Genomic DNA, 15849 nt, shown 5'->3' with positions numbered 1-15849 from the left:
AATTTAGTTGTATTAATGAAACTCTATGGAAATGAGCGATTGGCTATGAATCATATCCTTAGGCGGATTATGAGAGGAATAGCCAGCCACTCTGGAAAGGAATCATTTTGTTTAAAAGGAAAAGACGAAACAGTAAGATTATATGGAAAACAATGCTCCAGCAAAACTTCTCAAACTGGCTGGATCTTCCTGTTAGATGATGTTGGCTTGTTGAGGAGACAGTTTCAGAGATGGTGAGATTTGGCTCTACTCTTTGTTATTGTTGGTGGTGATGACTTCCTGAAGTGATGCTGAGGCCAGCAAAAGGAGGACGATGGTGGTCTCTTGATGCATGGAAACACAGGTAAATCACAGTTCCTTATTTACAGGCTCCCAGACATGACTTGGTCTTTGCTTTGGAACAAGAGGTGCCTACATTGTGTAGAATCCTCCTCCAAATGGAATATAGTAGTTGCAGTGTTTTGAGGTTTCTTGTTGTTGTTGTTATTGTTGTTCTTGTTGTGTGATTTTTTTTAAGGGGGGAGAAAAAATAAATTATTTAAATGTAAACTTTCCAATACATATTGTAGAAACATTTTTAACATAGGATGTCCTTCCCCCATACTTGTTTCTATATGTGGCTTTGGCAGGTTTTCACTGAGAGAAATAATGAGGAATAAAATTGAATTCTTTGAATGATGTACTGCTGAAAATTCGCCTTATTTTAACCCAGTGGAAAGTTCCCTTATTCTCTAGGTCTTTGGGGAACTGAAAGTTGGAGAGAAAGTCTTTTCATATGAAGGATGATATTGACATCAAGGATAAATGTTCAGTACTGTAGAATTTATAAATTGCTTTTTTCTTTCTAAGTTAGCAAATACTGTTAATGTGACTTTTAAATGCTCTCGTGACCATACCTGTTGGTATTTTCAAGAAATTTTCCTTACAGACTTATGACAAAATGCCACACATTACAATAGTCACCCATTGGTTGTAGAGATTGAGTTTCTTTTCAATATAATATTTAGTCTCGGACCCCTGCAATCAACTGTTTCAGGATTGTTTCCTCATTCAGGGTCTGAAAATGTATAGATTCTATTTTTTGAATCTGCTTAATTGTTCATATCCTGGATTATGAAAAGGCTGTTCTATAAGGTACAAGTAAATCGCATGCATTTTTTTTTCAAAGTTTATTGTGTGCTGAGTATCCAGAAGTTGGCAAAAAAAATTTTGCAGTTTCTTATACATTTGTAGTAATTCCAAAGGAGACTTGAGCCAGAGACCATTATAGTAGGAATCCACAGAATAATAAACCTGTTCTTGTTCCGTTGAAATGTTTAGACTTCCTTTTAGCTATGAGCAGAAATCAGTCCATGTTTTCTATTCTATGTATCTGGAAATCTAACTCTGTCCACAGTTTAGTGATGCACCGTTAATTTAACCTGACACTTTTGTTTGGCTAATGGGTAACCAAACAATTGTTTTAAAGCCAAACAACATTGTGAGACGATTAGGCAAAGCAAACACACACTGAATCTTAAACTCGCATGTCCTCGCCCTTCAGTGTGAGCTGCGGTTTTCTGTTTTTTGAGTGTTAAAGTACTTTAACCAAAGCTATCTTGTCTGATGATAAAACCATAAGTGTATGAAGCTCACATTTTTCATCTCTTTTATGACCTTATCTTTCATGAGCGGCTTCTGTGAAGGTACCCTAACTATAGGAAGCACCTGGGAAACATATGTGATATCTTTTCTCTGATAAGCAGTTGTGAACAAGAAAGTCGATCTGTCACTTCTGAACTGTTCATTGTTAAAAAATACTTTGATGATTTAGCTGATTGCAAAATACATTATAGGGATGACTAACAGCGACAGTCGCATTCCTAGTGGAGAAAGTTCAATAGTTATATTGTACGAGAATTTCTATGAGAGGTTACCATTGATAGGAACTACACGGATTAAAAGAGCAAGGTTGAGAAAGGCTGTTTGCTTGCATGGCTGCTTTCAAGCACTGCTGTTATTTTGTGCGGGGGATGTGACTGTCACAGAATGTGGCAAACCTTTAATTCCGATAGGAATACCCAACTTTTGGTGAAAAGATGCCTGCTCGTGTTTTTGATATGATTTTTGCCTGTCGAGTAGAGCCCCTGCTTTGATCCCCTTGCCAACAACACCTAATACGGAATTTAAAGATTCTGTTTCATGTGTTTCAAAGACTATATCCCAGTGCATTTTCCCCAGTCATGTGTGCTGTGTACTCCATTGCTCAATAATACCTTCAGTTTCTTCCTTTCGGGCTCTCATTGATTCTGAAAACTAGACTAGGAAAAATGGAAGGGCCAATAAAATATGCATGATATCTTTTAAAAGACCAACAAAAGAGCTTAATCTTGCAATGGGAGACCATTAACTCCATAGCCACAATTTTAGAAATATTACAGGTTTTGTGACTGCTTGACATTTATTCCGTTTCATCATTTCATGAGTCATTTTCTGAATACATTTAGGGATGATCCCATGAAATGTGTTTGTGCTTTGCTAAAAATTCACCGAAATTTCTGTTTGAAAGGATGTGAATAAAGAGTTTAGCATGTAAATGAATGAATGTCAGATGCATTCCTAGGTCTCTTGGTAATTCTCTGTCTAGCATTCTTTTTTCTCTTTGCTTTTCCTTCCAAAAAAGCTTTTGAATTAGTATCTTAACAAGCTTGTTGTTACTATGTTGGCTATTAGTCAGTTGTCCATGCCATTTTTTCATAAGCTACTATCGAGTGTTGATTTCAAACTTACAAACCAAAAATGGATAGAAGTAAGAAAGAACAAAGGTCAGCATTGTCATTTCCATTCAAATTGAGTAAAAGCTTGAATTGGGCTAATATCAAAATGAAGTTCTGTTTGTAAACTGTCCTGCAAATAAGTATACTGATAAGAAAGAAACAAACCTATATTGTGAAGGAAAATAGTGTTTCTCCAAAGTAATTCACAGATTTCATATTCGATTAAATTATTTTTTACTAATTTCATTTTTCATTAGTGAGAAGATGAAGAATGAATTAGGTAAAAACATTACCATGAAAATGAGAGCTATTTTCCTGAGATAAACTTAAAAGGTGAAAGCTTTAAAACTTAAAAAATGTGACATTATTTTAGTTATTAAATAGAAATCGTGTGCTGAAAGCAATTAATTAATGAATATAACACTATTGCAGTAGATTATGGTAAAAAGAATGAAACCAAAATCTAATTACCTCACTGATCAGTGAGCAATGGTTATTGATTAAGCATCTGTGTGTAGTTGGTTTTACTAAGTTCCAAGTAAAGTAATGCTTATAAAGATGAAATCCATTAAGCATCTCATTTTAATATGTAAGCATAATGAAGAAACAAGGCTTACTTATGAGGAAAACCACTATCCAAATCAGATCTTGCTCTTTGTTGAAATCTAATAAACTTTGTAATGTTCTTAGGGCTTGAATATGGTCCTTGGATTCAGACTAGCTCAGGATCTATTCTTGGCCCTGCCCCTTCCTAGCAGTATGCCTGCGCACCTCCTCACTTCTCCGCCTCTTGGCTTACTCCCTGAAATACAGGATATTGGTATATGGCAAAGTTGTTGAAGTGATGCCACAAAGTATTTAGCTAGTGCTGTGTGGTACACAAGAAATGGTAGCTGAGTTTAGGTCTAATGTGTATTCTGAGCTTCGTGATAAGATCTCTGTCTTAGTCACCTGTCACCTTTATGATTTCTGTGTTTGGCACATAGCAGATATTAAGATGAATATACATTTAATTATGGCCCATTTTGTTTTCTACACTAAAAAATAATTTTATTTGACATTCGTGTGTTTTTGGTCATCTTTCCCTTTTTTTTTTTTTTTTTTTTTTTTTTTTGCATCCTTTCTTTAAGAAAACACCATTATATAATCAGGCGGAAACTTTAAACTAGTCTTCTCTCTCAGGATTTATTTTTATTAAAGATATTTTTATGTATGTGTATCTGTATATGTGTGTGTGTGTGTGTGTGTGTGTGTGTAAATCCAGTTTCACAAATAGCTTAAAATAAATGCAATTTCTTTTGAGCTGCTAATTGTTTACAATCAACTATTTTCACAGTACTTCATTAAATACTTTGCAATCTTTTCAATAGTTGTAATTATATGTGCTGCATTTTGAAACAAATTGGAGTAAAGCATCCCATGAATCAGGATTATCAATACCAAGCATTGCTCCAGATGTTGGCACAAGTTGAAATCTAAACTCCACAGGTTTTTTTTTTAATTTTTTTTCTTAATTGATTAAAGTATTACTTATCCTTATCCTCCCCCATTGATCCCCCACTCATGTGGTTACCCCCCACCCCTGGTGTCTGTGTCCATTGGTTAGGCTTATATGCATGCATATAATTCCTTTGGTTGCTCTCTACCACTTATCCCCACCCTCCCCTACCTTCTCTCTGAGGTTTGACAGTCTGATCAGTGCTTCTCTGTCTCTGGATCTGTTTTTGTTCATATAACTTAACAAAAGGAAGATAAACAACTCTATCAAAGAATGGGCAATGGACCTAAATAGATGCTTTTCAAAAGAGGACATAGGAAGGCCAAGAGACATGAAAACCTGCTCAAAGTCACTAATCATTTGAGAGATGCAAATCAAACCTACAGTATGGTACCATCTCACACCTGTCAGAATGTGGTATTATCAACAAATCAATAACCAACAAGTGCTGGAGAGGATGCGGAGAAATAGGAACCTCGTGCATTGCTGGTATGCAGACTGGTGCAGCCACTGTGGAGGCCAGTATGGAGTTTCCTCAAAAAATTAAAAATGGAGTTGCCATTTGACCCAGTGATCCCACTTCTAGGAATATACCCAACAAACCAGAAACACCAATCAAAAAAGATATATGCACCCCTATGTTCATAGCAGTAGAATTTACCATAGCTAAGCTCTACAGTTTTGATTTGACAGTTAAGTGACATTTAATGAACTTATTTTATGAAATTACTAGTTCAGTCAAACCCTTAATAAGCTGAATTATAGTATTTTTATTTTGAGCTATTTACCAAATTTCTCTGCATTGAAGGTCTACTGAGATTTATAGTCATTCTACCATTTTCTTTTCCTAGTGATACTGGATGAGAATAATCTTGTTAAATTCGGCCTATATCGAATGAAGGAAAGGACTTTGCTCAGTTAACCATCATAAGATAGCAATGTTTTTCTATTTCTCTTTGGCATCTTAAAACTTCATCTGGATCCAACTTTTGTATCCTTGAAATGGTTTAAGTTTAACCACCTCTAAGCTGCCATTTTCTTGCCACAACAATGAAGTTACTATCATGTTTTATTCATAATGGATTATTCATGTTTAATCTGAAAAAATAGAGCCTTGGGGAATTACATCTATAGAGTTGCTTCCCCTAAGATCATGCCTCCAAAATGTCAGGTATGTTTTTGCTCCCTTCCTCCAGGAAGCTTCTGCATCAAGTCCATGTCAGGTGTCATGCCTGTGTGCCTCTCATGTATCATGGACTCTCCCATCAAAGCACTCACCATGTGAGGTTGCAATCTATTGATTTGTCTCTGTCCTAGTCTGCAAGTTATGTGAGAGGAGGGCCAGTCTTTGTTTTGTGTTCTTCATGCTCAGCACAGTGCCTAGGAATCAAAATGTAGTGCAGTAGGTCCTCGGTTACGTCTGAGTTCCATTCCTAACGTGCGATGTAATGCGATTTTGCCATCAGTGGGACCCACCTACTTAAAGCACCTACATCACCCTCATGGAGCACACACACAGCAGGAATGAAGTGAAACAGTAACAAAATTTTAAAAGATAACAATTCCTGACATTTACTTGTGGTAAATAAATAATAAAAAACATAAAGCACATATGTACATACATTGAAATGACAGAACTTTTTTTTTTTTTTTTTTTTTAATAAATGGTAGATGGCTTCGTAACCATGAAAGGACTATATATGTCAAGTCCAATGTAACCTGAGGACTGCCTGTATTTTAATCAATTAATAAAGAATGGTGTATATCACTTCTGTACAATAAAGATGAACTTTTACAGATTCAAATGAACACTTTCAAGTTTTAATGTTTGTGATTATTATAATGATTCTGATATATTTTTCCAAAGATACTTGTTTCTCACTATATCTGTCATTATTTTTTCTTCTTTCAAATGAGTAATTTGCCTACTAAAATATTCCAAAGTAGAGTGAACTATAGTCTAGTTTCACAAAAATTTCGGGCAAGGTTATCTGAGACGTGAGTCAATGTTGTTATGGAATGAATAAGGGAAAAGTCAAAGACCAGACCAAAAATGTGTGTTTATAGAAACGCAGAAATATATGTTAACTAGAGGCCCGGTGCATGACAATTATACACTGTTAGGTGTGTCCCTCAGCCTGGCCTGTACCCTCTTATAGTTTGGGACCCCTTGCTCCTTACTGCCTGCCTGCTTGCTACTACTCCTTACCACTCAGCTCGCTGCTCCTAAGCACTGCCATGGAGGCAGTAGAGGCTCCTGCTGCCACCACCACTAAGCTCACCAGCTGTGAGCCTGGCTTCTAGCTGAGCGCACTGTCCACCAGGGTGAAGCTCCTGCATTGAACGTCTGCCCCCTGGTGGTCAGTGTGCGTCATAGTGACCAGTTGTTCTGGTCGTTCCACCATAATGGTCGCTTAGGGTTTTATTATTATATAGATTATTGAACTTATGTCACATGGTCATATCAGCCCCACTGAAATAACCCAGTGCTTCCCACTGACTTCACTGAAGGTAGAAGTCATAATTGTTCCTCACTGGTCAGCGTCATTTTATGCATCCGGGCTCTGCATTTCTGTATCTTAATTGTCCTCATTGGAATTATTCATGGACTGCTCTGATTGTTGGTATAAAATAAAATTACTTTTAAATTGTCATTTTGCTTTTAAAAGGTGCTTGCATTGTTAGTGTGTTTCTCCTTCTTTTCCATAACTATACTTATTTTTAAAATTTAGCTTTTTGTTGAAAGTTTTACAGATGTCCCCTTTCCCCCCCATTGACCCCTTATTGCCCCCACACCTGCCCCCACCCCCATCCCCAGGCCTTCACCACAGTATTGTCTGTGCTTGTGCCCCAAAAGTATTATGTTTCCCTTTTATTATGTGAAAATGAAGGCATGGAATTGTCCAGACTGGCTGTACTCACTCTATTACAAGGATACCTTTCTCTAGCTCCTTGCATTGTGAGGCCTGAGTCACAGGCTCATCACATATTCTAATCATTTAATTATATTATAGCCTTTTCTAGGCCATTTTAAAAAGTAAGTTAGCAAACTTAAAGCTGGGGGGAAAAAATAAAATCTTTAAGATAACCTGTATTCAACCCCAAACATAAATATGTCTTTTTCTACGATATTTAATTTCGTCTTTTGCATCTTGCCTCTATAAAAATTATAACTCAGAAATAAGTGAGTTAAGATTTTCTGTATTGAGGGTATTATAAAAGTTACACACTGCTTTTATTTTTTCTTCTTATATAGACTATTACTAACTCCAAATGAAAAATTGTATGGAAATGCTCTTTATTGTTTACAGCAGTTAACTTTATTTATTAATGAATAATGCTGATTTTGTTTATTATAAGCTATAATAGATAGCAAAATGAGTAATTATGGACATTTGTCAGTATAATGACAATCTATGTAACAAATAATAATTAGACATATTCTAAGCACATCCCTCTACAAGAATTTCAATGTCAAGTTTAAACCCTCATTTCCCTTTCTCTCTGGGTGTGGTGTTTCTAGGTGATGAAGAAGGCGTCCAGGAAACAGCGGAGTCAGATGGGGACACACAGCCAGAGAAGCCGGGGCAGCCTGGAGTGGAGACAGGTGACTGGGACGGACCAGGTAGGACAGATAATTTAAAATCCAACCACCTATTGCTACTATCAGAAATTCCCTGGGTTTTCTCAAATTTTAATTAGGTCATAAACTCTTCATGACCTCAACACAGATCTTAACCAAGTTATTTGTTTATATACCAGTTACTTGGGAGGTTAAATAAACATCATTATATAAAGAAAGTTTTATCTTTTTGATAAATTATAAAAAAACAAAGGTTACCTTTGCTTGAAATCTTCCATCTTGTTTTCATTCATACTCACAGAAGAATTAGTCAACTCTACTTGCTTTTTCTTTGAACAGAAATCTTTATGCTAAATCTTGATTCAAACTGGGCATATTTTTAAAGCTTCAAAACAGTAATAATACTTCAAAGAAAAATTTTCAGTGTAGTCATATTGTAAGTTATAGATAGAGTCTCAATATGTACTTAGAAGTTTTGAAAATACCAACAGATGCCTCACTTAGAGTCAGGCAACATTTTAATTTGCATGAATGAAAATTAAATAATTTTAAAGATCCTGACATCTTACAATTTCAAGAAAAACAAAATCTGATAAAAATACTCCAAAACACCAGTATAATTGTATGTAAGTATATAAAGTTCATAAAAATGCTGTGAAAAAAACCCACCTTTGTATTTGGTGCCAGCATAATTTAAAATTGATGGTATATTTATAAATGGAGACTATTTATAAATAGTCATAGAGTTTAATGATATAAATGAGTTTAGAAGTAATTTTAGCCATGATTTTCAAAGCAGTAACATTTTTCATTAAGCGAGATCCCTATATTTCAATCACATTTTCAGCCTTGCATGACTTTGCAATTTGCTCTCTGCTGTGTGTGAAGAGGAGAGGAACTCTGGTGGTAATTTTCTGAAACCAGCTGCTGGAAAATAAAATGCAAACAAAAATGAAGATACAATATATCTGATTATTAGGATGTCATTTCTAATATTACTCATGACACGCATAAATGTTTGTATTCTATGTACCATAGCATAATGGTACACACGATTTTGGATGAAAATCTATAATAATAAAAGCATAATATGCTAATTAGACCAGACAGCTGAATAACCTTTCTGGCTGTCCTGCTGGATGACCTTCTGGACAAAGCTTAAGCTGCAAGGGTTGAACCCCTTGTACAAATTTCCTGCATTGGGCATCTAGTGTAATATATTTATGGATATATATATATATATATATATCTCCATAAAACCACAGTTTAAGAGTTTAAAAGAAAATGTAGACTTCTGTCATTCTGACCTTATTGCATAATTCTTTCTTCTCAATTCAGGGAAGACTGCCTTTGATAAAAAATGTATAAAAAATACTGAGGAGCAAGTTAAAGCATAACTTCATTCAGGATATGACTTTTCACTTTTAAGTGAAATAAATTTAATCTATCTGATTTAATGAAAATTTTCTTTAGTTGACAATGGAGAGAGGTTCTTTTTTGTGGCACATATGGATATGTAGAAACTTTAAAGAAAAATGTATGCCTTTCAGCAGGTATGTATATAAGAAAAATTTTAATATATACAGTAAAATTGATGAAACAACCCCCCTATTTTGCAAAAAAAAAAGTTTAATTACTTTGAAATTTTTTGATGAGGTTAATTCATAACAAAAGAATATCTGTTGGGTATTTATGTTTTTAAGGTAGAATATTTATGTCTCTCCTTTAATCAGGAGAAAGTATAGAATACTGTTTTTACTTTTGCTATTACATAGAGATTGCAGCAATATTTTTACTCAGATTTTTGTTCTTCACAAAACATTATTGGTATTTTCCAACTGTATTGAGATAACATTATCCAGGTTTTAATGGCCATTTCCAAACATGTTAGAATATAGCTCTGGATTCTAAGCATTTAAGGTTCAGATTCTGGATTTGCCATTAATTTGCTGGGTGATTTTTAGCAATGTGCTTAATATCTCTGTGCCTGTATTCCCAGTTACCAAATGTAGAAAATCATATTATGGATTGTGTAGGAAGTATACACATAAAATTTGACTGATCATTATTATGGCTTTGGAATGGTTGAGTCTTGAAGTAGCACCTTTTAAAATTATTCTCAGCATTTTTTAAAGCCCAATAGTAGTATCTGTGGTTCCACAAGGGGTGAACTTCTGTAAATGCTGAGCATCTACTTTTGAATGTAACAACAAATTAGTTAAGACATGAAGTAATGGGCCAGGTGTGACTTTAAGGTCTCCTAATGTCCAATTCAGACAGTCACTCTACGATAGATGGTTTTCTCTAAAAATAGACAGAATAAAGGGACAAGGAAATTATCTAAAGAATTTGAGGCATAGAGCTGACATCATTTAAGATAGATTAGGATTTATCTTATTTTTGAAGAGTTTGATTGAAGACGGCTCCACAACCTTTCCTGATGGCTCATTTCAATAATGAATCAACTCCTATCTGAAGTGTTCTATTTTTATCAAATGCCAACTTTACAGTGAAAACTTTCTTTACCTTTATTTGTAATTCAACTAAAAGGTGCATTTAGTAACTGCTTACACCTTTGTTAACTCTTAGGATTAGGTGGGACCTTAAACATCGCTTTGCAAAATTTATCTTACATTTAAAACCATTTCTGTGATGTAAAATCCCTTAATGTTTAATTATACGAACCTAATTCATAGGTACTTGTTATCCAGTCTTTTGCCTTTTCATCTATATTTGCCTATACTTCTCTTATATCATTTCTGCCTAATTAAATACCTCTTCTTTTCTTTTATTACCCTCACAAGTTTCATGTTTTATCACCCTTGCAGTATATATTTCAGGTTTACTGATATTCTTATACATTTAATCAATCAATAAGTAGATAAATGGTTATTGTGTACTAATAATTTTGAAAGGTTCTAGGGAGAAGTCCAAAGTTGTAGTATGATGCTGTCTACACTCTTTTGATGCCATTTCTCTCCTTAACCTCTTTTAATTACTCTTGTGTTGCATTTAAGTCATTGATGCACTAATTAAATGTGTCAAGCTAGAAAGTAGAGAATGGCCTAAACTACAGAAGAAAAGGTACAAATTAAATAGTGAGGCAGGTTAGTGCTTGAGTTCACACATTGATACTTGGGGCCTTGTGAGCTCAGGCATATTAAACAGCCAGGCCTCAGTTTCCTTATCTTTAAAATGGAAAGAATAGCCGAAAGTGGTTTGGCTCAGTGGATAGAGTGTCGACCTGTGGACTGAAAAGTCCCAGATTCGATTCCAGTCAAGGGCATGTACCTTGGTTGCGGCACATCCTCAGTAGGGGGTGTGCAAGAGGCAGCTGATCCATGTTTCTCTCTCATCGATGTTTCTAACTCTCTACCCCTCTCTCTTCCTCTCTATAAAAAATCAATAAAATATATTTTAAAAATAAATAAATAAAATGGAAAGAATATTAATAACTACATTGAAACATGGTTATGAGGGTGAAATTTGAAAGGGATGGTATATGGAAGGTATCTAGCACAGAGCTTGAAAGAACATGGGATTGGGCAGTTGTAATAGGTTTCCCTTACCTTATAACAGTGACCAATAGCTAGGATGTTGACCTTATTTTGGAAATAGTGTTTACATTTTTGGATTTATCTTTTACAGAAATATTTGGAATAATCCCTGGACAAAGTCTAGAATATTAACTTATGTACTTAGATTTAGAAGGAGACTCGGGGAAGAGAATTCAGATAAATTGTTATAAATTAATGATTTATCACTATGAAAAAAATAACCATAAAAGTCACATCTTACTTATATTAACTCAAAGAATGCTAACTCTCTAGGTTGTGTTTTACACTTGGGAATACTGAATACTTTGATTTCTCTGGTTTAATATTGAATGAATCTTGGTCTTGCCATCAGACTTACAGCAGTTAATATTGAAATTTCCAGGAGCTCTAATAAAGGAATAAGTAACTCAAATTATGCAAATAAGTACATGTGTATTAATGCAAATATACACAGATATAAAATTTAGGGAAAGCAGCTATTTAGATTCTTGACATGAACTTTTCAAGATAAGCATCTATTTTATTTAAGGAGATTTTAATATTTACATGTTAGATATTTGTCACATTTTAATAAAAATGAAAAAGAAAATAATACCTTCATTGACTGATGGATTAGTAGAATACAGTTATGAATAACTTTTTTGTTATATGTTACAGATTGATTCATGGAAGTCTGGCTTTCCATGAGGTAAATTATTTTTGGATAGTGTAAGAAGTGGAGAAAACAAAAAATTTCTTCCATTTACATTGTGACCTTGTCACTTATCAATTGTGTGGCTTTGGTAAGCTATTAGTTCACCAAGGCCTCAGTTTCCTTAATTATAAAATGGGGCTCTTGATAATTGCTACATCATTATTGACATTTTCTATGCAAACAAAAGACCTCAAAGCTTTAGACATGTTTAATAAATAGCTCTTAATATTACTTTTAGTATCATTTTGGCAGTTGTGCTTTGGTAGTCCTTACAATGCCTAAAAGATAAGCACTCATTAAACATTTGTTCCGTGAATTAACTTTGCAAAATAATTTCCTTATGTAGAAGTGACCACAGGATTACATTAACTCTTTTCTATTCAGATAGAGTGAAAATGTGGTTCAGTTAAAGAAAACTTAATGTAAATACTTTTCAAGAATAATTGCCTAGCCGAAACAGGTTTGGCTCAGTGGTAGAGCATCAGTCTGCGGACTGAAAGGTCCCAGGTTCGAATTCAGGTCAAGGGCATGTACATTGGTTGCGGGCACATCCCCGGTAGGGGGTGTGCAAGAGGCAGCTGGTCAATGATTCTCTCTCATCGACGTTTCTAGCTCTCTATCCCTCTCTCCTCCTCTCTGTAAAAGATCAATAAAATATATTTTAAAAAAAAGAATAATTGCCTAGAACAAAATCATATAGATGTACTTGTTGCATCTGGACTAAAATTGTTTAAGACATCATGAATAAGTCACCTTACTCAGCTGCTGTTCACCATTATGGATGCATTCAAACGACCAGACTAGTTTGCTTTGTGCCTTAAATTAAACTAAGAAGGTGGGAGTGTTTTGCAGAAAGTGGAATGGTAGCTACAAGACCACCTTGAGGTAGAAGCACACACTAATGATATGGATTTTTTTTTTTTTCTTCCTTACTAGCACATCCAAAGAAGGGCTTGGAGATTACAGTTCTGATTTCGTTTCCTTTTTGATTGGGAAAATGTGGTAGATATAAGATCTGGGAAATGCCATTTGAAGTAAATTAACAGAAACCTATGAAACATAGTTAACCATAGATATAGTCTGACAGTAAGAAGAATATTTTGAGAAGCGGAGGAAATCGTAGAATGACTGTGTATTACTCTGACAGTGAATTGGTATTATCTCTGCTATCAGATAATGCAGTTATCATTAATTTTCACATTTGCATTTCAATCTTTGGAAGGAAATGACTCTTGCCGGATGAAGATAAGAGCTCTGTACTACTATAATGAACCATCATTTTATCCCAAAGCTTTGTGTCCATATGAAAATGAGGCTGGGGAGGGGGGCAGAGAGAGAGAGAGAGAGAGAGAGAGAGAGAGAGAGAGAGAGAGAGAGAGAGAGAGAGAAGGAGAAAGGGAGAAAGGGAGAAAGAGAGAGAAGTTAGTTGTGGGGGAGGGTAGGTGTCAAAAAAACATTATAACAAAAGTGTCAAAATTTGCTACAGACTTTTGAGCTCCTTATGAAACAAGAGGGGGTCAAAATAAATCTTCTATAGTGTAGTTAAGTGGATACAGGATTAAAAGATGAAAGCTTTACTCTTTGTATTATAGAACGGAATACCACATACACAGAGTAAAAAAGTTCTCTTATTCCCTAACTCCAGTTGGCATTCTCATGTAGAATTAGGGCACATATAAACCCAATAACAACAAAAAAAGGTAGGCTGAAGGCAAATTACTTATTCATGATTTGGAAAAAAGATATGTCCTTGAGTTATAAAATACTTGCATAAAATATACCATTAATTTCTTTTCATTTGTATAAGAATGGGAAGTAAGGCTATTTAGATATTGAATTGTTATAGAATTTGCCAATACCTAATTTGTTTGTATAAGCTTAATTGAGACATTCAAGTTAAAGGATAAAGGTGTTGAGATTAATTTTCTTTGGACCTAACTTTGCAGTGACCTTTTCCTTCACGTATCATGCTGGGAAATTGGTACAGTGTCAAATTTTGTAAATATATCATGCTCCCAGAAAAATAGATAACAGGCTACTTTTTCTTGTCCTACACCCTGCTCCCATGGCTAAATTAACTGATTGCAGTAAAAGCTCCCTTAAGCCTGGCCTGCATGGCTCAGTGGTCGAGTGTCGACTTATGAAACAAGAGGTCATGGTTCAGTTTCCGGTCAGGACGCATGCGCAATTTGTGGGTTCAATCCTCCTGCAATGGGAGACGGAATAGGAGGCAGCCGATCCATGAATCTCTAATCATTGATGTTTCTATTTCTCTCTCCCCCTCTCTTCCTCTCTGAATTCAATAAAAACATTAAAAAAATGTATATGGATGTAATATATATATATATAGTAAAAGTAGAAAAGAGTATGAAGAAATGCAACTGTACTGTTTCAAGGTTTTTACATCTTTTTTGAAGTAATTCATTCAAAGTCTGAAAAGAGAGTAAAACATTAAGATGCATAGAATAATTCCTTGAGCAACCGATATTAGTGATTTTTAACTAGAACTTTTAAAGTGGAGCTTTGGTACCGTAACTGGACTGTGTTAGGTTGAAGTGTTCTTGATACAAAAATAACATATTTGGGGTTCCATGGATCTATTTATTAATAAAATTATTCATTGCTGTTTACCTACTTCTCGCTAAGAATCATTCTGAAAAATTCTTAGAATAGCTTTAACAGGTAGATGGAACTATTGCAAATTATCTAGTAGATTTTTTTAAGGAAAATCAAATGTACAAGTTTGAAAGTTTTTACCTTATGGCTTTACTCAGATGGATACAGAATTTCTGTTAGGGATGATGAAAAGTTCTAGAAATGAATAGTAGCGATGGTTCTACAACATTGTAAGTGTACTCACTGTCACTAATTGTAAACTTCACCTTGGTTAAAATGGTAAATTTTACTATATATATAATCACAGTAAAAATTCACTATATTAAAAAAAGAACTTTAAAAAATATTTTATTGATTTTTTACAGAGAGGAAGAGAGAGGGATAGAGAGCTAGAAATGTCGATGAGAGAGAAACATCGATCAGCTGCCTCTTACACACCCCCTACCGGGGATGTGCCCGCAACCAATGTACATGCCCTTGACTGGATTCGAACCTGGGACCTTTCAGTCCGCAGACCGATGCTCTACCACTGAGCCAAACTGGTTTCGGCAAAAAAGAACTTTTTTAAACTTTAGAATTTAAAGATATGCTTCCAAAGAAATTTATATTCCTGTATTAAACTATTCTGAGCTAACTATCCATTTGATAAATTATTTTAAAGTTATTTTTTATTTCCTGCCATTATCATATCTTCAGGTTTTACATAATACATTTTTGTCATTTGTTTTGAATTTTATCATTTCAAGTTTTATCTCCCAGTAGCTGGTCTACTTAATAGTTTATGGGCATTTTTGAGGTTTATCATTTTTAATGCAATTGATATCCTAAGTTTGATGATAATATGTTAGATAATAAGTTAATATAAATTTGATAGGGGTTAAATATTTTCTCTCTCTCCAGTTTTCAAACTGACAACAGCACATCTTTTCTTATTGTTATATTTATTGTTGTTTTAACCTCAGGACTGCATTTGGACTTGAGGATTATTCTGTCTCTGTCTTCTTAATAAATTCCTCTACTTGTTTCTAAGTTTGATAGTTGGAGCTGGTACCTTACTCACTTGTAAATATAATTTGCATATGTTTGCCAGATCTTTTACTTATCTCCTGCACCTTTGCAGACCCACATTGAATTAATAAATTTAA

At 34.6% G+C, this 15849-nt stretch overlaps 1 protein-coding gene across 2 annotated transcripts in view; it reads left to right on the top strand.

Moving 5' to 3' along the window:
* Positions 1-15849, top strand: part of ZFPM2 (zinc finger protein, FOG family member 2) — a 414216-nt gene that overhangs the window by 104179 nt on the left and 294188 nt on the right. For both annotated transcript variants that reach the window (XM_084864545.1, XM_084864544.1), the window contains one exon: positions 7778-7879. In XM_084864545.1, coding sequence (XP_084720671.1) covers positions 7778-7879 — 102 coding nt within the window. The remainder of the gene's footprint in view (positions 1-7777; positions 7880-15849) is intronic.

This window comes from Pipistrellus hanaki (assembly GCF_964339955.1).
Source record: "Pipistrellus hanaki genome assembly, chromosome: 17".
Taxonomy (NCBI): Eukaryota; Metazoa; Chordata; class Mammalia; order Chiroptera; family Vespertilionidae; genus Pipistrellus; species Pipistrellus hanaki.
The sequence above is the reverse complement of the archived record's forward strand: the minus strand, read 5'-3'. Positions and strand labels throughout refer to the sequence as shown.